Consider the following 21993-nt stretch of genomic DNA (forward strand, 5'->3'; position numbering starts at 1 on the left):
TGAAGAAAGCCAAAGTGGATGAAATAAAAATCTTCAAAATACCAGATTTTCTCGCTAATCCATTAACCTACTGAGTTTAAAACAGAATAGGCGAACAAATGTTGTTTGCCTCTTCTGTTTGCAACCAACAACCAACAAACAACAAACTCCGTCGATTTTGTTGCTTTTTATAAAAACCGAATACAGATTTTTTACCGAAAAAAGAACATAGTCAAACATCAAAAGTTCCTACAACTTAATAATATAAGAAAGGTTAGGGTAGAATTATTTATATTTGTTTTAAAAACGATCTACCTAAAATTTTATACATCTCACGCAAATATTTTTGAGTAGCACTCTTCTAGTGGTAAAGTTCAATTCGTCAAGCTCTTAAAAATATATGTATACTATAAACATTTTATTTTCCTTAAATCTCTTTATAGCAAAGAATATTTTAAGGTACGGAAACAGATTTATTTATTAATTTATTAACATACATGCGCATTGTAAATTCCGCACCCGTACATTACAGAGACCAGCGATATAAAAACGAGCGTGAAATATTCACTCGAGTTGATCCAAGCATCTTAGTTATAACAAAAGTTTTGCTGGGCATGTCCTAAATAAATCAGAACATATTTGCTCTATGTAGACTATTTTATTTATTTATTAGTATGTGTGCCATAACAACTTTACGTCAATGCACAGAAGAAAATGTTAACATATTTTCAAAAGAGTTTGATATACAAATATTTATATTTTAATATCAGTAACTAAACCACAATGCGTCCACCAATTGCGAGTACCTGGATGAGAACAAATCGTTCTTTCCGACAGATGGTAAAAAAAGTCAGATAGCTGTGTATATTGGGGGGTTATATAATATTCCTGTACGATGCACACCTTATGTAGTAAGTTTTGTGAGAAATAAATATGGATAGATATTTGTTTCCATGGTTGGTTAATGTAGGGCACGTGAAAGCAATTAGAAGGAATAGGGAAATATAATTGCTTTTGGTGTTTGTTTCAATTAACGAATGAGCGAAATATTTTTTTTGAATTTTGATTCATGTCGTTTTCATGAAACTTGCCCAAAAGGGCACATTACATATTTCATACATTGATGGTAGCATGATCACCGTGCCATTGGAGTATTGTTCTCTCGGGCACATTTTGTAACACCGGACGCTAGGCCCAATCCGGCTATGGTCTCGCATCATCACGGACAATTTGCCATAATTGAAAAGTTTAAAGCCGAAATTTTATCAGACGTCAGATTGCGAAACGATCCGGCGAGATTGTTGTCGACTTGTTTCCGATCGTAATTTGGAAGAAAGTTTCATTCGTGCGACTTTATGGCGCCATTATCGAATTTATATTGTTCTGTGGGTATTTATCGTACCTACATGCCAGACTCTAGCGTTAATACTTCCGTATATGATTGAATACTTGGCCCCTATTTAGTAAAAGGTTAAGCGACTTTGATAATTCAATATTTGGTTTTGAGCGTAAATGGTATAATTTCGAGCATAAATTATAACATATTTTCAATATCTGTATTTTTGAAATATATTACCGTAATACGAATATATTTTTAATTGAATATGATATAACATAATCAGATATATGAAGATTCGTAAAGAGTATTTAGGTCGTCTGGAAAATAGAGCTTAACTATCGAAAATTCGTGTTGACTACTTGGTTGAACTAAATCAAACGATTGAAATTGGAGCGGCTGCTTTTATTAGACTCAACTTGATTCGAGTTTAAGCTGAACTCTCGTATATTCCAAGTGGAAAGCGAAGTGGTAGTCCAAGAGCAAGTATTGAGTCAATTGATTTTCTTTAGTAGTGCTCTAGCTTATATAATATACTATCAGAGACTAACGTCTCGACTCTCCCATAATCCCTCAACCGATCTATTTATATTTATATATTAAATATTATATTTTTTCATATAATCGATTTAGCATGTGTAAATAGATGGAGAAAAACGCCCACATATTATATGTTACACTTGGATTTTAAACAATTGATTGCATAATCGTTGACAAGAAAGGGAACATTAATTTTAGCTCCGTCGACTCGTAAACGTCGAAGAAACAACAGCTGTAGCTTCTTCCGTCGAGAAACGAAAGAAGCTACATATTCCTTTGAAAGAAATTGTAGAGCTTCAACATGTGTATAAAATTTAAGGTAGACTATTTGCCAGAGTGAGAAAAAACTTAGACGAAAATATGTAAGACTTAATTGAAGTGAAAAATTGTTTATAATATATATTAAATGTATAGAGCATCTATACATAAGCAAAGCTAGTTTTTTTTTATTAATTTCCACATTAATAAGTAAACTTTATTTTTTTATAATGCTAATTATTTGTTTTTACATGCATTCTTGTTTTTATGTTTTTATTTTTTAATTTATTTTATTTAATATATATTTTTTTGTTCTTAATGCATAAAGGGCCACATTTAGCGCGATAAATATTATTGTTACTTATGCATGCAGTGCCATATATAGCCTAATATATTTTTGGCAATAAAATTTTAATTAATAGGAGAATATTTTATTTATCATTTTTTCTCGATGTTTCCTAACACATTTTTTATCGCAGCAGAAAAATCTACATGTTAAGGGGTTAAAAGTATATTAATTGCAATAAATTTTAATAAGAATGAAGAACTTTTAATTAGTAAGATAAAATTCTGTATATGATACGAGGGCCACGATAATTGGCGAGGAGTTATATTCTATAACACTTTTAGCGATAAATTGATAAAGGCGGCTATTCAGTTGAAGAGATAATACATTTTTAATTTGTCGTCAATATCAAATATATAACGATGTCTTACTTTTATAAATATGTATAGTTATGAAATGCAACTTACGATACAACTATTATTTGGTGTAGCGTATATTGTTCGCTTTTACAACTTGTGGATATCTTTTATTTTAAATGGTTATATCATATTTTTCATTATATCATTTTATGTCTACGTGCACTATTTATGTACCGATCCGCGTAAAAATATTATCATTGTAAAATCAAGCGTCATAAAATGTGACAGTTACCTCATGGGCGACGGCGTCGCGTGTTTAGGCCAAACGTCAAATACGTTCAGGTGCTTGGGTGAAGCGGCGCTCTAGTCAGGGCTGCCGGTGGTACCCATTTTATATGCGGAATCTCAAAGGAACACGAATATGGACTCCATCCGCATGGACAAGGTATGCCGCGGGTGTATGCGCGAAGAGCCCGAGATGAGGCTCTTGTTCGCCACCGAGCAGCCCAGACTAGATCAGATGCTTGTATCGAGCACCCAACTACCGGTAAAAGCCCGTTGATAATATCAACTTCAGTTGTTTTTAAAATTTCTTGCTTTTAAATACGCAAAAACTAAGAAACGATGTGGAGCTAAATCGTAATTTTAAATCTAAAACATTATAAATAATACGTATTAACGTAAAACATTGATTTGTGAACATATTTTGCCCACTGTCCCTTTTTCAAAAAAATTTTGACGCCTCTGAAAATCTACATTTTTTAAGCCAAAAAACTTGTTTTCTACACATATTTTTATTTTTACCTACAGAACATGAATATATAGTAAAACGATGGTATTTTATATGATACCCTAACACAGTAGTTTCCAAACTTGATGTTACTATACCCCATCATATTTAAGGGCAAAAAATCTGGGCCAGCCTACTCTAATTTAATACAATAGTTCAGACACATTTTTTAATAGTAAAATTATGTTTTCCTTTTTAAATAATAAAAATGAAAAAATAATAGAGAATAATAACAATTACTTATTATATATGTATGTTTATGAATGAATTTATTTTTGATGCGATCATGAACTGTTGATCAGCATAAAACTTATCAAATTGTTGTGTTATTGCTGAAAGAATACTCGGGCGGTTGTTTATATTGATATTTTGACGTAATAGCAGCTAATGAATAATCCCTTTTTGCATAAAACGAATGTTACGAATGGCTACAGCACTTATATATAGAGCATCCAGATACCCAAACAAGTATACTGTGAATGTTTTGAATTTTGAAATAAACAAGTGCGAACTACAAGGTCAAGTGGACTAAAGCTGGGTTTACATATTCTTGTTTTATATTTTTATCCTAATACTTGAAACTAGTGATGTACAGCCTTTTTATTAATAGGGTCAATTCATCAATTGTTTAATTGTTCGCAAATCTTCTTACATATCGCTTTTATTAGTGCCTATTCTATTAAATTTACATTCATCACTATATAGCAATTGTATATATAAATGTGTTTTAGCCAAATAAATAAAAAGTATTCTTTGTAAAAACAGCATTTATTACTATTATTAATTATTAAATTTAATCTCAATAATAAGAGTAGTGGATATCACGCATAAAAAGTTTAAATAAATTCGTAGGTTTTATTACGTAGTAATGAAACATACGAATAAAATTAAAATTAAGTCTAGAATCGATTATTGTGTTTTTCACCGTAAACAATTAATACATTTCCGTTATCAATTTCCTTATCTTATCTTTACACTAAGTTTTCATTAGTTTTCAAGTTTCATTATTAATAAAAAAACATGTATTAAAAATTATCGTAATAACGATAACTTGTGTGAAAAAAAAATGGTAATATTATAATATAATAACGCAAGGTTACTTCTTTCACTACAGATAACATAGACGAAAATAGCTCGAGCTTATTGAATTATGAGATTTAAAGAATTGATTGCATTATAGGTGCCCACTGAATATGAGCGATGTTCAAAATGGCATGCATAAATGCCATCCGCAGCGAAAGGGTTAAATATCCCTGCTATGTTCAAGTTAGTCTGTATAATTATAAGGTTCATACAAAGTGAATCAATTTGGATGAAGAAGCACGAGTAAATAGTGATTTTGAATTTCTACTTTTATATCTTCTTTAGTTACACCGTTGTGAATAAGCAATTTAATTGCTCTTGCACGACGGTTTTTACAAGTTTCTCTTTTATAGTTCCATAAACATTTATAGTTTGCAAAACGTTCTAAAAAAAGTGGCATATCTTTTAACTTGATATTTCTACGTGGCTTTTCCTTCTACTTGACAACCATTTTTACTGACTACGATAATTTTTACTGTTTACTACTAGTTCACTTCTCATTTATCCGCAGTGGATAAACAACAAAATTGAAAAGATTTGCACAGCTAGAATCATTAATTGTTGATTAACAACCAAAATGAATGACTCATTTTTATGTTTACATTATTCAACTCGCATGCTTCATCAAAGTTGAAAGCCAAAAGTGAAATAGGCGCTATTTTATATTATTGATGTACATATGGTCGCTCAAGATTTTAACAAAAACTTTGGATCAAGTATCCAGCATAATAACAATACTAAAAACCTCCTGCATAGATATGTTAATTTGTAATAAGAAATGACTATTAATTATTTGTTTTCAGATATCTAAAGATGATGGGTTACCGTATCAAATATGTTTACACTGTACACATCAACTTTCAACAGCATTTACTTTTAAACAAATGTGTGAACGTTCCGATGCTAGGTTAAGAAAATATATGACTGGTCTTAAATCTTCGTCTAGTAATTCAAGTCAAGATCTAACAGGTTTTTTTTACATTCGTAGATTGTATATAAGTTCAGAACTAAATCATATGTTTCGTTTTACAGCTTCAGTAAAAGAAGAACGCAACATTCAACCCACTGTCGATGATAGCAACAGCATCTTCAAACCTATTCAAGAAGTTACACAAATCAAAGAGGAACATGAAAGTTTTGAAAATCTTTCAGTGATAGACTTTGACGTTAAGATGACCGTTAGGTATACACATTTTTATTTTTTTTGATCTTCTCATAATCCATCGTATTAGAAACATTTGCCATGCGAACGGACTGCCTACACTACAATTAAGTCTGTTGCCGACTTGATTTGGACTGATCAAATTCCTTACTGACCACAACTAGTCAATCTAAGCTCAATGATTGTCAGATTGTTCCTATTTACCGTTCAAGATGGTCAAAGCATTATTTTCCATCACTTCATTAATTATTGTCTCTCCCTCATATAATGGTTTATGTTTCAACTCAATAGAGAAAATCAAATATCAAACCTTTGGTGATTTTCTAATGTTTTTTTCCATAATCATAATCAAAAAGTCTGCAATTTGCTCTTAAACTGGAACAAAGATTGCCTTTTCGTCTGTATTTAAATATAACACAAAATAAATATATTTTCATGTCAATTACTTCTTAACACCTAATGCGCCACACTTTTGCGCGAAAAAACACAAATACAACCGGCATATTTGCACGTGATCGAAAAAAGTGCTAAAGAATCGCAATTTTCAAATTGTACCAAATACAATATCAATGAGAACTTTTCGGTCATAAATATTCAATTTACGCAAAATCTTGGTCGGCTCTTGCAAAATGCCATAAGGCATAAAATGAGACTTCAGAATATGAACACCACATGAGTGACTATCCTAGAATTTCTCACCATCGATTCTGAATGAGAATTCGTTATGGTGTGACATTTATGTAAACCGATTTAGGGTAATATATAAGGATATTCTAAAAGTTTTTTTTTTCGCAAAATTTCGAACCACTAATTATTTTTTAATTATTATATTTTGTATGGAAAAATTATAATAACGACATATGTTAAAATAATATACTATCTAAAATATAAATAATCTCTTTTGGTGCCCTACAATATTCAAAGATGTCAGTAAGAGTTTGTTAAAGATTGAGTTTCATAAAAGCGTGTTAACACGCGTTCGGCTATACCAGTGGTCGGCAAACTTATTAGCCAAAGAGCCAAATATGTACATTACAACGATTAAAAAAAAATTGAGAGCCAAATCTATTTATTAATTTAGCAAACCTTTATTATAATTTTCCAAATCAACATAAAGACGTTCGAATTTAGAACTCCATATTTCCTTGTTTTTTAAATCTGGTGCGAATGCCCGTGGATATTTGTGCCAGAGCCGCACTTAAGGGGCCAAAGAGCCGCACTTTGCCGACCTCTGGGCTATACGATCAAATCCCAAAAAAACGTGCTAACCGGATTGCGGCGCTTTAAGTGTTAACAGTGACAGACACAATACATTCTTGTCTGACTCCTCTTTTTCACTTAAAAGGGATATATGAAGACTCAGATTCGTACTGCTTTTTCAGAGATTATAGATAATAAAAAGTAAATGAAACAGAATTCTTCTAGATTTATCCATAATGAATACCATTAATTTTCTATGTATACGCATACATGTTTGTTTCTGATATAATATCTGATTTGTATAAATACAGATGAGCATTTAAATTATATTATTTTTTGAATTGTAGTTTTAATGGTGAAACGGAATCCAACGATAATATAAATGACCTTAACGAGAAAAGCACACAGACTAGATTTGGTGATCCCAACCCTAAAGCGTATAATTGCATAGAGTGTGGAAAGATCTTCTCTACTCTGATTGGGTAAATATATTTATTATTATTATTGATGTTACGTAACAAGCGCGTTCCTGCGTGTAGGGTCTATTTTAAAGATATTCTTAAACATAGAAACGGTTTCGTGCAGAAAAGTGTCCACTTTATTTAATTTCACAGCCATAATTCTCAACCCTACACGCGCACAACTAAAACCAGCCGTTGGTATTCTAAAGGTTAAAAATTATATTTAATAACTTAAATATATTTTTTTATTAAAATGAAACCAAATGGCAAAATAGTTAATAGTGTGGGATTATTTCACGCAACGCACGGATTCAGAAAATTGTTGCACGGATTCATCAATACTAACCAAGTATGGAAATACATCGATGATTAAACATTTAAAAAGTGAGCATGGAATCACTTTACAAACGTAAGAAGACAAAACTGAAGGAAAAAAAAACAAGTTGTTATTGACAGTGGAAACTCAAATAAATGGTCGTAAAAATATATAATAGAAATAATGGAGCTATTTGACTGTAAATGGTATTATGCCTTTAAAACTAGTACTTAAGTATGCAAATCATACTTAAGTACTTGTTTTAAAGATATCATTAAAAAAAAAGTAGTATTGTAAAATTTAAATTAAAATATAAAATAGATATCCTATCAAAGAAAACTTGGAAACACTGAATCGTTTATTTACCATTTTAATTTGTTGGCGATTGATGTGTTTTGTCAAAACAAAAGTGAATCAATGAATTTTGCCAAAATTTAAGAAATAATTAAAAAGATATTTTAAACAATGTGTAGTTTTACATATAAACTGAATTATTTTAACAGCTTAACGCCCGAGGACTTGTGTACGAGTCTTAAAAGAACATTGTTTAGTGGCCATGAACTCAAGCATGAGCTGCGTCATGCCTTTTTTTTTTATTAAAAAAATACTGGGATACCATCAAGTTTGCCTCTACATGATAATAAGATATGGTAGTATACTATTTATACATAATATCAAATAAAAAATAATTTGTATTTTACTTAAAAATGTTGTAAAAAGAGTCGTCTTATCCCATTGTGTTGCGATGCAATGAGATAATTTTTTTCATGTAATGTATGAACCATAATTATTTATTTCATCTAAAAATATTACTTTGTGTTACACTCCTTCAACAGAAATAGATTTCAGTAAATAAATTAGGTAACACAGTAATTAAAGAACTTCCAAAATCATCCATTAACTTACGAAAATTTTTATGGGTGTTTGTTATAATGATATTTCCTCACTATTTGCAAAACCACAATGATTTACAGATTAAGAAACTAGAAGGAAAAGCTACAATTTGGATAAATTATCGCCGTATTAGCTTATTGCCGTCATAAAGTTAAATTTAAAAAAATATTATTGCTCTCAAGAATCTCTGAGGAATAAAATAATGAACAAATAAATATGTTTTTTTCATTCCTAATATTTTGTGCAAATTGAAAATGGTTGCAATGGTTACTAAACAGTTTCTTATAATTTAATAATATGTATGTTTAAATGCTTCTATAAATTTTTGTTTAAACGATTTATAAAAATATACATTTATAATATTATATGATTTGCACTCACCAATTTTATCAGCTGTTTTCTGCGTACAACTGTCACAAACACATTTAATTTATATACACTTATACTGCACATTTATTTTAATAATTACACTTATTTATATTTATTTTTATTATTTACACTTTTTTGTCTAGATATTTCAATAAAATATTTTGAGTGATTTGTATAAAAACATACGTCAATATGAAGAGGAATTTCACAACTACTACACATGTATGCTGTATCTTTCCTTATTTCATGTGCAGCACAATCACAACATTTTCTTCTCACATATTTCTCTCCACTTTTTTTTTAATGGCTGATGATTTTTCTGGTGGATCGACAGCACGGGCTTGGCAATATGTAGTAAAAACTGGTGAAATGTCTTTAGAATATACAGATTCCACTGAATTCTGCATCCACCCTTTAGCCTTACTCAAAACGAAATCTTTGAATTTAATTTTGCTGTCAGGATTCAGATTTCGATAGACACGGAACGAATTAAACAATGCGGATTAAAATAAATAAAAAACAATTTTTTTTGTTCATTCCATTGTTTTTCAAAATATTGGCCAACATGCTAGTTATTGATCGGCATGATCAACTACTTTCATATATTTATTATAGTCCTTTCATATATTATATTATAAGGCCAGTAGTTCTGTTTTTTTCTCGTGTCTATCATCTGGCTGTGATGTAAAGTAGGTATCATTCTGACATTTCTTTTCTTATTTGTATTCCAAATTTGGATAAGTGTATCACCTTTTCTGGCATGTTTCATCTGTAGGGGACTTAATTTTGTATTTTCCTGTTTACCGTAAAAATAAATATTTTGCGAGTAAAACGCTATTATAAAAGTTGTCGGCATAAACACGGTGACACTTGTCCAGATATGGGTTTAGTTCATTCATCACATATATAACCGGTATCTAATTTGCAAACCATTCTACTCAATATTCCATATTTGGTTATTTTCATAGGACTGAATACCTGAAAAATAAATCTATCTAACCACGGTACCACTCCCTCACATTATTGAATTTGCCTAAAAAGTAATCAAGAATTGGTTTCACATTAAATATACATATTATACATACATGTATATTTAAGAATACATCAATATATATTAAAAATAATATGACACTTACGTTTCCTATAATTACACAATTCTTGACTTAAAAATAGAGAAAAATATAAATAAGTTGGTATTAAAAGTAAAATATATTTGCCAATTAAACAATCACTTATATTCAGCATTTTTGATGCGTGGAATTTTTGTGTGCGCAATTTTCTCATTTGCAATAATTTTGTGTTTTGAAACATTTTTATTTTTTAGGTATTGAAATATGGAATGGAATATTTGTGTTTTATATTTCAGTTTAACAAATCATTTGAAATGGCGACACTCGTCCAAGGACATGGTGTGTTGTAAGGAATGCGATAAGATATTCACAAAATTTAGCCAATACAAGAAGCACTGTTTGGAAATACATGGCCAGGATGCCACTGAATCACGGATAGTAAGGCGTGCACATATTCAGTATAAGTTCATTTATACCATTATTAACGACATGACATTATAATCAGAACGAACTGGAGTGTCTAATCTGCAAATCTATCTTTGAGCACATAAGCAAGCTAAAAAATCACATGTTATTACATGGCAAGAAAAAGATTTACAACTGCACAAATTGCGACCATGGATTTAATAAGTAAGTACAAAACTAATTTGAATGTGTATCAACATACTTAATATTTTTTTGTTGTACTCAATTTTAGATATCAAAATTATGAGAAGCACAAGAGCCACTGTCATCCACCGGTGTCTAAGAATGTGGAACCGGAGATTAACCCTGAGACGAACCTCCACAATCATCACCATAACAGTGAATGAAATTTACATTTTTTAGTTTGATATATTTTACGATAAGAATATCATTCAGTAAGTCTTTGCTATATATTATTATTTATTGTCTAATTATTAACTGAACTAAATAAAACATTAGTTGAATTACTTAATTATGATATCCAAATTAAAAGGTTATGATTTTTATTTGTAATCTTTATTCCATGCAATTTTAATATTCAATTGTGTCTAATCAACCGTCTCTATTTTAGATATGGAATTTTTGGAAACAGAGATGACAATAAAAGAAGAACCATTGGATGAACTACTGGAAGAAGCGGAACGGTGAATTTTATTTGTTTTTATGAGTAGTTGAACTGTTAATGTTTTCTATGGTCGTATCAATAGTCCCTGCCATTTGTGTCTCTACGAAAAAAATTCAACAACATCACCTCTTGTCAGATTCATTGAAATTTCCACTACGTAATTTGTAAATTTATTCTTTACCTATCCTTTTTCTATATGTACTGACTGACGAATCTCTCCCTTTCATATCAGATTCAGTTTTTGAAGGAGTACATGAATATAAATTGTATCATTATTCACTTTCAAGTAGGTAATGTTTTAAAAATTCTCTTCTGATCTAATCATATTAAATATATGGAAGATACTTCGTTTTTGAATATAACAAAAGTATTTGGCAGAAAATGTCCAAACATTCACAAATGTGTTTGTATTTCGACCGTATTTAACGAACAGTGGAGTCTTTTGGATGACCTAATACTTTCAATAAATCAGTCAAAACAAGCTACCATTTATATTTATTTATTGTTAAAAATAATTATTAATTCGTGTTTATGTTTTAGACAAAATAGCATGGCTAATAGTAACGGTATAGATGATGACTATAATGATGCAGATTTTAATCTCTCCGACTATGAGGTGAATTGCTTTTTTATATGACCTCAGTTTCACATTGTAATAAATTTTATCTCATCAATAGAAGGACAACAGTGATGGATCGGATTATATTGATGGTAGAAGAAAAACAAAGCAAAAATTGAAGCGATCGTTTAGATCCAGTCGGAAGCACAAGCTTGGAAAGAGAGAACACAGGAATGGATTGAAGGTTAGAATGTTATTGTTATTGCTATTGCTTTTTTACATGTGCGTTTGTTCAATTACGTAAAAGTCGCAAAAAATTGTGTACATAATTTAAAAAAAATAAAACCCAATATTGTATCAAAAATAAATCAATTCAATGGTTTCAATTTAATTATCAACGAGATATGATACACTCCTTGCGATTCATTTTTTTATCTGATTCCTTCCATTGGGAAGCATCGAACCAATTTTGTTTTTTTTTTACTGAAAAATTAGTCAGATATTGTGCTTTGCCACGACCCTTCCGATCTTTTCTGTGACTCCTCGGATGTGTGGCAGGAGTGGGTGTCCGTTGATGATGTGGACACCAAATTTGGTTTTAATTAACACAGAAAAAACATGAAAAGAGCAAGAATTTTAGAATTTTAATACCCGTGATCGTAAAGACTGGACGATGAGAGCTCATGACTGAGCTAAGGTTGTTAACCATATACATATATTGCTGTTAATAATACGTGCCTAATTGGTCAATGTTGTAAATGAGATATTTGTTTTTAGATAAATATATTTTTTATTATTATAATGTTGTGTATAATTTTTTGCAGTTTATTATAAGATTGCATTATTTAGCAAGTTATTGTTATTAATTAATCGCGTATAAATGTTTCAGTCTTCGCCTGATTTGGATTTGGTGTCAATGGACGATGTATTGAAAGAACACTTTCCGGAAAAGATACATAAATGCAACACATGCAACAAGACGTTTAACAGGTGATTTATAAATATTAATTAATAATTATAAATATTAATTAATACCACAAAGTTACGCTCTAGGTGGAACAGACGAAAATCGTGTGTATTGAATTCGCATAGGTCGGGGTACAACTTTACATATAAATACATACACATTTTGTTTAATTGGGACCAAGGACTAACAAAAACACCATTTTAGAATAAAAATATTGATTAAAAGTTGAAGTTCTTTATACACATTAATAAAAAAATATTTAAAAAAATAACTAGTTACATTGTCTTTTTTTTTGTAGTATTTCTTCGTAGCAAGCTAATGTTGTTTTTATTCATTGCTTTGTAGATGTAACGTGTTCTTCATTGGATTCTTGTGTCCGAGCGTCGAGGTGCAGCAGAGTTGAGTCAGTATTGAGTGTTATATTCACAGTTGGCGTATTATATTCACACATGTCAAACGCACTTCGCGCGTTGGATACGGTAGCAGGGATGCGGCGTCATTCCACAGAGCTGCTTAGTCCGCGTGCAAGGCTCAGCGAGACTTCATTTGTGCGTCTGCTGCATCTCCGGACAGACGTTGTATCTGGGTCGCTATATTACTCCCCCTCTTAGCAATTTACAGTTGCGAAATTCCACCAGGAGGAGAAACTAAAGCTCATTCAAATTTATGTGGTCTTCGTGCACAGTGTGGGTCGGCGCAAATGGAATCAGAACCGGTTGGCTGATGATTGTGTGGACGTATGTACAGCGAACTGTACAAAGTGGCCCTTGCGACTCTCAGCTAACGGAAAAGTAGTGGTTCGAGGTCCGTTTGTCACTTGTGTATGACATTTTCCTCCGATTGTGCCCTAATGTGCATACTTCTACCCTAAAATATAAAGGATAATGTTATTACTGCAATTAAAAGGTATATTTTAAGATACTGGCTGCGTCTGTTGTATGTATATATGTATATGTGTAGACCCGTCTGTCGCTGGTTGAAGCTGTTACTGAAAAAATAAACAGTATCCCAAACGTTTCGGGAATTTCACTGTTCATCCATATCCTGTCTGATCAAGTTTACAGTCGAAACTTAGACGGGCGATGCTGCTGTTGGAGATGTGCTTCCAAGCAGTGAGCGGAGCTGTGTATGTGGCACTCGGAGGTTCCGGTCGGCTAGGAAGTCCTAGCCACGTCCACAGGAAGCTCTACGCAGGCATGTGTGATGGTCATCATTGGTTGCTGGTCGATTATTCCATTTTCACGTAGTAAGATCACGTTGAGGTCACCAATAAAAGTCAGGTTGTGGATTCTCTCTTCAATATGTAGTCTTCGGCAGCGCCGGTTGACGATTTGTAATAGGACGTTTGTACAGCGAACTGTACAAAGTAGCCTTTATGAAACCTTCCAGTAGTATTCATGACGTGTTTGACGATGAACCTTGTTGTAGCTAAACCCTTCGACTAGTAGTTGATATTTATCCTTGAGCGCGTGTCCTGGAGATGATTGCTCAGACAGGAGGCGAGGTGTAAATCCGAGTTCGAAGGAGACTGTTTAGCAAAGATGTGATCCGAGCGTCGAGGTGTAGTCAAGTCGAATGTTGAGTGAAATTTTGGCTCCACTTTATATTCCCAGTCGGGTGCGTAAAACGTATCCCCACTCCATGCGTTGGTTGCGGCGTCATTGTACAGAGCCGCTTAGTCCGCGTGCAAGGCTCAGCGGGATTTAATTTTTGCGTATTCTGCGGTTCCGGACGGACGTTGTATCTGTGTCGCTATACTTACAATTTATCTTTCTGTCTTGTGTTTTAGGCACGATCGACTGGTGAGGCATATGTGGTGTCACACTGATAACAAACCGTTTCCTTGTGATATGTGTGAAAAGGGTTTCATACGAAGTGAACACCTTATACGACACAAGATTGCGCTGCATTCAAACAAACAGAAGAATCCGAAAAAGGCCTTTTGTACCATTTGCAGCAGAGGTAATTATTATACCCGACGGACGTGTCGGCAAAGCGTTTTTTTAAATCAATTGATAGCGCAGCGACTTGGTTTCATTGTAATCACTGTGATACTAAAACACAATTTTTTTTACATATTATTATGTTACAATGTTGCAGGATTTACAACGGAGAAATATTTGGAAACACATATGCGTATGCACACTGGCGATAAAACTTACATGTGTAAGATCTGTCTCAAAACTTTCAATACCAAGTGGCATTTGAACGAGCACAGCAAATGGCATTCGGCTGAAAAACCGTTTTTGTGTTCTGAATGCGGACAAACGTGAGTCTTGTAATTCATAACTCTATTTTATACAAAAATCATATTGAATGGTATTAATATACTATCATTTGTGGCTTCTGTACTGAATCAGACATCTGTCCCATATGGACTAACCTTTTATAAGTGTCTGTTTATAAGAAGCTAAGAAAAAGAGAACTCGTGATACTTCGGAATGCTCAATACAAAACAAAAAGAGAAGGAAACTTTGTTAGGCGTTACGATAATGAATATTTATAGTTTGGTTTTAGTATAGACCCTGGCAGTGGACTATCGCCACGGCCTTTGTGCGTAATATGCTCTGGAATTCTTTCAAATGACGCTATGAAATATGCGTCAATAATATAAATAAGTAATATAAATATATGGCTCGTCATTTACATTCGAAGCATAGTGATCTCTCTGATAAGCCATTAGACTTTTTTTAAAGATTACATGACCAGTTGAAACTTCAGAAAAATCAAATGAAAACAATGACGACCAGTGACAAATCGCTGCTTCGAGCGTCTTATTTAGTTGTTCTTCGAATAGCTAAAACCGTTTACTATTGGTGAAGAGTTAGTGCGTCCTTGCATATTAGATGTCTTACAAGAAATTTTGGGTCCACAAGCCTCTAAAAAAACTAGATACTGTACCACTTTCGGACACCACTATTCAGAGGTGAATTGTTGACATGGCCGTCGATATTGAAAATCAAGTTGTTCCATGATTCAACTTGATGAATCAACTGACGCGAGTTACCATGCTATTATACTTTGCTGTGTGAGGTATAGTGAAGATAACAACTTAAGGGAAGAGCTTCTTTGTTGCCTTAATTTACCTAGACGAACCACTCGTTCTGAGATATTTAATTCTCTAGATGAGTATTTTCAAGCACAGGGCTTACTCTGGAAGAAATTCGTTGGTGTGTATACAGACGGTGCTGCGAGCATGACTGGTCGTCATTCGGGAGTATTTGCGAAAATAAAGGAAGTCAGAACTTTTATTCACCACTGTATGATCCACCGGGAGCATCTAGCTGCAAATAAGCTTTCTCCTGAACTAAATGATGGGGTGAAGATCATTAACTAAATTCGTATTCGAGCTATGAACTTGAGGCTATTCACGACACTATGTGAGAGTATGGATTCAAATCACCAACATCTTCTACTCCATGCGGTAGCTAGATGGTTATCAAGATGAAAAGTTCTTACACGCCTGTTCAAACTGAGGGAAGAAGTAAAACAGTTTCTACACGAGAGCGGAAATCTGACCTAATGGAGCCTTTGTTGAATGATGAATGGATGGCTATGCTCGCGTACATGGCGGATATATTTAACCTTTTGAATGAACTTAATATTTCTCTTCAGGGGTCTTCTACGAGTATGTTTACATTAAGAAATAAAATGGATGCGTTTAAAAACAAGTTCGCTCCTTGGGATAGTTGTCTGTAAGAGAAAAATATTGAAATGTTTCCACTTTTAACTAGGAAGTCATATTCAACACGATAACTTAACATTTAAGTTAGTTAAAAATTCTTAATAATTCTTTTCCTGAAAGTAAAGATTCACGCGATGGAAACCAATGGATAAATAATCCCTTGTCGTGAAAAAGAAAAGTTGATAGAATTATCTTCTGATGTCACTGGGTCCAGACATAAAATACACTCATTATCACAATTCTTGATATCTCTCGATAAAGAATATCCAGCTCTGAGTTATAAAGCTATCAAATCATTGGTAGTGTTTTCAACTTCATATTTGTGTGAAAAGACTTTTTCATCTATGTCAGTAATAAAAACAAAACAGAGGAATCGATTCGATGTTAGTTCAGCGCTTCGTTTCTCAGAAGCAACGTTGCAACCACATATATCAAATTTGCTTGCAAAAAAACAGCAGCAGATGTCGCACTAACAAAAAATTGTAATTTTATAGCATTAGATTGATTGTGTCTAACGTTGGTTCTTATTTTGGGTTGACGCGAAATATTTTTCCCATTTCCGCCGGGTCCCGGATATAAAAAGTTTGAAGAGCACTGGGATAGATGGTATAATAAAAGATCTCTGATCTTGACTCAGGATAGAGTGAAGTGGAAAATAATCATGGTTTAAGCCAAAACCAAACCCGGATTGTAGCGTCATGATGTTGATGATGATGACTTTTCAACCTTTTTAGATTTAATTATGACTTCAACCTTTTTATATGTATTTTTGATTTAATTAGGAAGAGTTGAGTTCTATCCTTAGAGATAATTAAAAATAACAAACATGAATGAATTGTGCTTACCGATGTTTATAACCGTTTTTGTGCCTCAATCTGTATTATGTATCTACGAGCTCAGTGCTGCGTATTTTTAGATTTAAAAATAAAGGTCATAAACATTTGGAAAACACGTGTTGACCCTCTTCACATCCCTAAATGCTTCAATGATGAAAATCATATAGATAAGCACTTGATATTTATTTTATATTTTATTTGTGAACGACATATATGTATAGACGTAGTGACAGCACAGCTTAAGAAAACAAATGTTTTCGTGGTTTTAAAACTTGTTGTTCAAATTAACATAATTTTTAATACTTTTTCATAGATGACTATAAACCAAACACGGCTTGCAATATTGTTTCTAGAAAGATTAGTCAGCAGCATAGTCATGTAATTTTGTATCTCATATTTCAAAAAGTAAACATACAAGGTGTCATATTTTCAAATCAGATATTTTTAGCATGAATTTAGCTATACAAAGTAGACTGTAATATGAGCAGCGCATTCTCACCGAGAGATTGCATTAATTTATTTACTAAACGAAAAAATATAGTTCCCAATGTTGTGAATCATGATTTATGTTATATTTCAAATTAGGTTCATTCGCAATGATTACCTTGTCACACATATGAGAAGGCACAGGGGAGAAAAACCGTATAAATGTCGGTATTGCAAAAAGGGTTTTCCAAGAGCTACCGATTTGACTGTTCACGAGCGCTATCACACCGGAGAAAAGACACACTTATGCACTATATGTGGAAAGGGTATGCGTTCCCTTAAAAAATATGAATTTAAACGTAATTCAAAAATATGAATTTAAATGTAGACTAACCAGTAATAATATTAAAGGCTTCCAACGTCAATACAACTTGACGGTTCATTTGCGAGTACACACTGGCGAAAAGCCGTATGGATGCTCGTTCTGTGGTAAGAAATTTGCGCAAGGGAATGATCTCAAGTCTCACGTACGAAGACATACGGGAGAAAGGTACAAAAAAAATTTACGAACATACTGTTATATTTTTTCATATACAATATTATTTAATCTGTATGTATTTCAGATTTAATTGTGAAGTGTGTGGTGAAGGTTTCATTCAAGGATACCATCTGACGCAGCATAAACGTAGTATACATGGAATACAGTGTAATTCACATATCAGGAGAGTCCAGAAACATCCACAGGTAATGACTGGTTCATTAATTACTTCAGTGATTATTATATAACATATATTAATGGTGGCTAAGACGATTGCTAACTAAATAAAAAATTATATTTTTTTTTTATTTTTATTTTTTTTAATAATTTTTAAATATTGTTTAAAACGGTAATCCTCAAGAGTTTTGCCATTCCTTTCAATATAATATATAATACGTATTAACATTTTATTTATTTACATTTTATCTTTTATAGTCAAGTTTAAAAAAAGATAATTCCACATCTGGATCAACTTCAACTGACATAATGGTAAGTTGTGTGCAAAAGCTTATCTTGTTTGCTTTCTTATCACTGTTTCAATACTGATTATTTATTATAGAATGTCGTCAATACGAAGATTACATCTGAATCTGAAGAGAAAAAACCAATAGTTCAACATGTCAATGGCAACGTATCATTGCAGGTTATTAATCCAAATTTTTGATAATGCCAAAACTTGTGTATTTAGTGACATAATTTTTATCTATGGGTTTCAGCTCAGATATTCATTTTAATTCTGCAGTTTTTATCAATTACGATAATTATATCAATTGATGGATAAAATAATATGATTAGCCTTTTTAGGACTTTTTTTCGTTTTAGATGTAGTTGTGTATGAAGTACTTTAATTTTATATTCAATTGTAGTGTGCCGAGATGGATTTATCACAGAGAGCTCAAACGGTTCCAGCTCTCATGCCAATCGTGCCTCTCGCCTTGTTCCCTTCAATGCATACTAGAACTTGAAATGAGTGAAAATTATTGTCCATCAGCGTCTAGCAAATCTATTTTTCTTGTATCCTCTTAAACGTGTTTGCTTGTTTAAATCCAATATGTTTTACCAAATTTTTGAAGTAGAAGCAATATTTTTATGATGTAGAAAAATTGGGCTGGAGATTAAATACTTTTTAGACCCTTATAACAAGGAGTCATATGAATTAATACTTTATTTATAAGTGATACATTTTTATACTTTATTTAATTTTTACTATACACAATGATTAATGAATTTTTTAGATTTACCCTAAAATTAAGATATGTCATTCTAAAATAATATTGTTATTAATATTTCATGGCAATAACGAAATTTTAACATAAAAATAATCCGACTGAAAAAGTAATTATAATCATGAATTTATACAGATGCAAAACTATATTTTTCTTTAACCTTGCTCGAAAAAATTGAACGGTAATTTTTTATTATTTTAAGTTAACCCCTAATAACAGGGAGTTTGATGAATTTATACTTTAATTATAAGTGATACATTATTATACTTTATTCCTTTTTTACTATTAAACTTTTTGAATTTGCCCTAAATTTTAGATATGTTTAATATGCAAGTTGCCATCTTAAAATAATATTGTTATTAAAATTTCATTGCAATAACGGAATTTTAACATAAAAATAATCCGGCTAAAAAAGTAATTATAATCATGAATTTATACAAACGTAAATCTATATTTTTCTTTAGCCTTATACAAAGTATTGAACCGCAAATTTTGTTTTTTTATTTTAAGTGTGACCCTAATTACATGGAGTTTGATGAATTTATACTTTATTTATAAGTTGTACATTATTATACTTTATTCCATTTTTACTATTGAACTTTTTGAATTTGTCCTAAAATTAAGATATGTTTAATATGCAGGTTGCCATCTTCAAATAATATTGTTATTAAAATTTCATTGCAATAACGGAATTTGAACATAAATAATCCGTCTGAAAAATAATAATTATAATCATGAATTTATACAGACGTAAAACTATGTTTTTCTGTAGCCTTATACAAAATATTGAACTGCAAATTATTTTTTTTATTTTAAGTGTGACCCTAATAAAAGGGGGGTTTGATGAATTTATACTTTAATTATAAGTGATACATTATTATACTTTATTCCTTTTTTACTATTAAACTTTTTGAATTTGCCCTAAATTTTAGATATGTTTATTATGCAAGTTGCCATCTTAAAATAATATTGTTATTAAAATTTCATTGCAATAACGGAATTTTAACATAAAAATAATCCGGCTAAAAAAGTAATAATTATAATCATGAATTTATACAGACGTAAAACTATATTTTTCCTTAGCCTTATACAAAGTATTGAACCGCAAATTTTGTTTTTTTATTTTAAGTGTGACCCTAATTACATGGAGTTTGATGAATTTATACTTTATTTATAAGTTGTACATTATTATACTTTATTCCATTTTTACTATTGAACTTTTTGAATTTGCCCTAAAATTAAGATATGTTTAATATGCAGGTTTCCATCTTAAAATAATATTGTTATTAAAATTTCATTGCAATAATGGAATTTGAACATATAAATAAATTGGCTGAAAAAATAATTATAATCATGAATTTATACAGAAGTAAAACTTATGTTTTTCGTTAGCCTTATACAAAATATTGAACTGCAAATTATTATTTTTATTTTAAGTGTGACCCTAATAACAGGGAGTTTGATGAATTTATACTTTAAATATAAGTGATACATTATTATACTTGATTCCATTTTTACTATTGAACTTTTTGAATTTGCCCTAAAATTAAGACATGTTTTAAATGCAGTTTGTCATCTTAAAATAATGTTGTTATTAAAATTTCATTGCAATAAACGAATTTTAACATAAAAATAATCCGACTGAAAAAGTAATAATTATAATCATGAATTTATACAGACACAATACTATATTTTTCTTATACACTTGTAACACAAATATTCTTATAGAAAAATATTTTTAATTATGTAAGTACCTGTGTAACTATGAATTAAAAAAATTGTATGAAATAAAACGTTTTTTTCTAAAAAATCTTATCCTTTCCTAAATTTCCTTGATTCTTTTTTGTCATAACATAAACATATTTTTTTTAAATTGCAGTAAGTAGTTACTATTTTCTATGAAATAGTTACAATATTTGAAGAAATTAATGTATAAAAAAATTAAATGGTCCATGGATCGCCAGTTGGCGATCCATGCAGACGAAAAAGACGATTTATGACACATCGAATGATCGCGCAGAAGTAATCAGCGGATTACGAAAGAGGTCAATATGAGGAATATATAAAATAATTACATCGCCGACTATTCCTGAGGCAATTCCAAATGATAGCGAGGAAATACCTTAAAAATAATAATAAAAAAAAAAAAACATACAGAAGATTCTAAAAATGATAAAGTAGTTAGTGAATTTTGTGACAGATTCAACAGTTTTATTATATTTAAATAATTTTGTACTGTAAACCCTAAAAAAATAATTTTCAATAGACAATGTTTTCTTAGAGAACACATTATTTTTTTTTAAAAAATCATCCAAAGCTAACTGAAGACAAGCTGATATTCGAATTACATGTTATGTATGAAAATTAAATTTTTAGTGATCAACGTATTGACAATAAATTGGTCGATACCTTTTCCGAAGCGTCAAAATTAATTGAAATTATTTTAGTGACACCTATATAGCTGATGCCAAAGGTTGTAGCAGTCTAAAATGTATAAAAACACTTTTAAAAAATTCGACTGGTCTAGATCGGTTGAATGCTCTAGCTGTACTATCTAATCATA

General features: G+C 31.2%; 1 protein-coding gene across 2 annotated transcripts; it reads left to right on the forward strand.

Moving 5' to 3' along the window:
* The first annotated feature begins 3072 nt into the window (after positions 1–3072).
* On the forward strand, positions 3073–21223 carry LOC148234137 (uncharacterized). Of its 2 annotated transcripts, none has more exons than XM_088187284.1 (19): positions 3073–3305; positions 5435–5600; positions 5664–5814; positions 7341–7475; positions 10400–10541; positions 10609–10733; positions 10801–10963; positions 11140–11212; positions 11734–11809; positions 11871–11996; positions 12642–12742; positions 14509–14681; positions 14820–14988; positions 17826–17992; positions 18078–18216; positions 18290–18410; positions 18640–18693; positions 18764–18847; positions 19071–21223. In XM_088187284.1, the coding sequence occupies exons 7-19, from the start codon at positions 10912–10914 to the stop codon at positions 19167–19169; spliced, it is 1434 nt and encodes a 477-aa protein (XP_088043410.1). In that variant the 5' UTR covers positions 3073–3305; positions 5435–5600; positions 5664–5814; positions 7341–7475; positions 10400–10541; positions 10609–10733; positions 10801–10911; the 3' UTR covers positions 19170–21223. The 2 variants fall into 2 exon arrangements, with proteins under 2 accessions (XP_088043410.1, XP_088043409.1); XM_088187283.1 differs by having other exon boundaries at positions 10801–10907.
* The last annotated feature ends 770 nt before the right edge of the window (positions 21224–21993 follow it).

The sequence above is a fragment of the Plectrocnemia conspersa genome, unplaced genomic scaffold, assembly GCF_051122295.1.
Source record: "Plectrocnemia conspersa isolate PC_06_02 unplaced genomic scaffold, ASM5112229v1 ptg000006l, whole genome shotgun sequence".
Lineage (NCBI taxonomy): Eukaryota > Metazoa > Arthropoda > Insecta > Trichoptera > Polycentropodidae > Plectrocnemia > Plectrocnemia conspersa.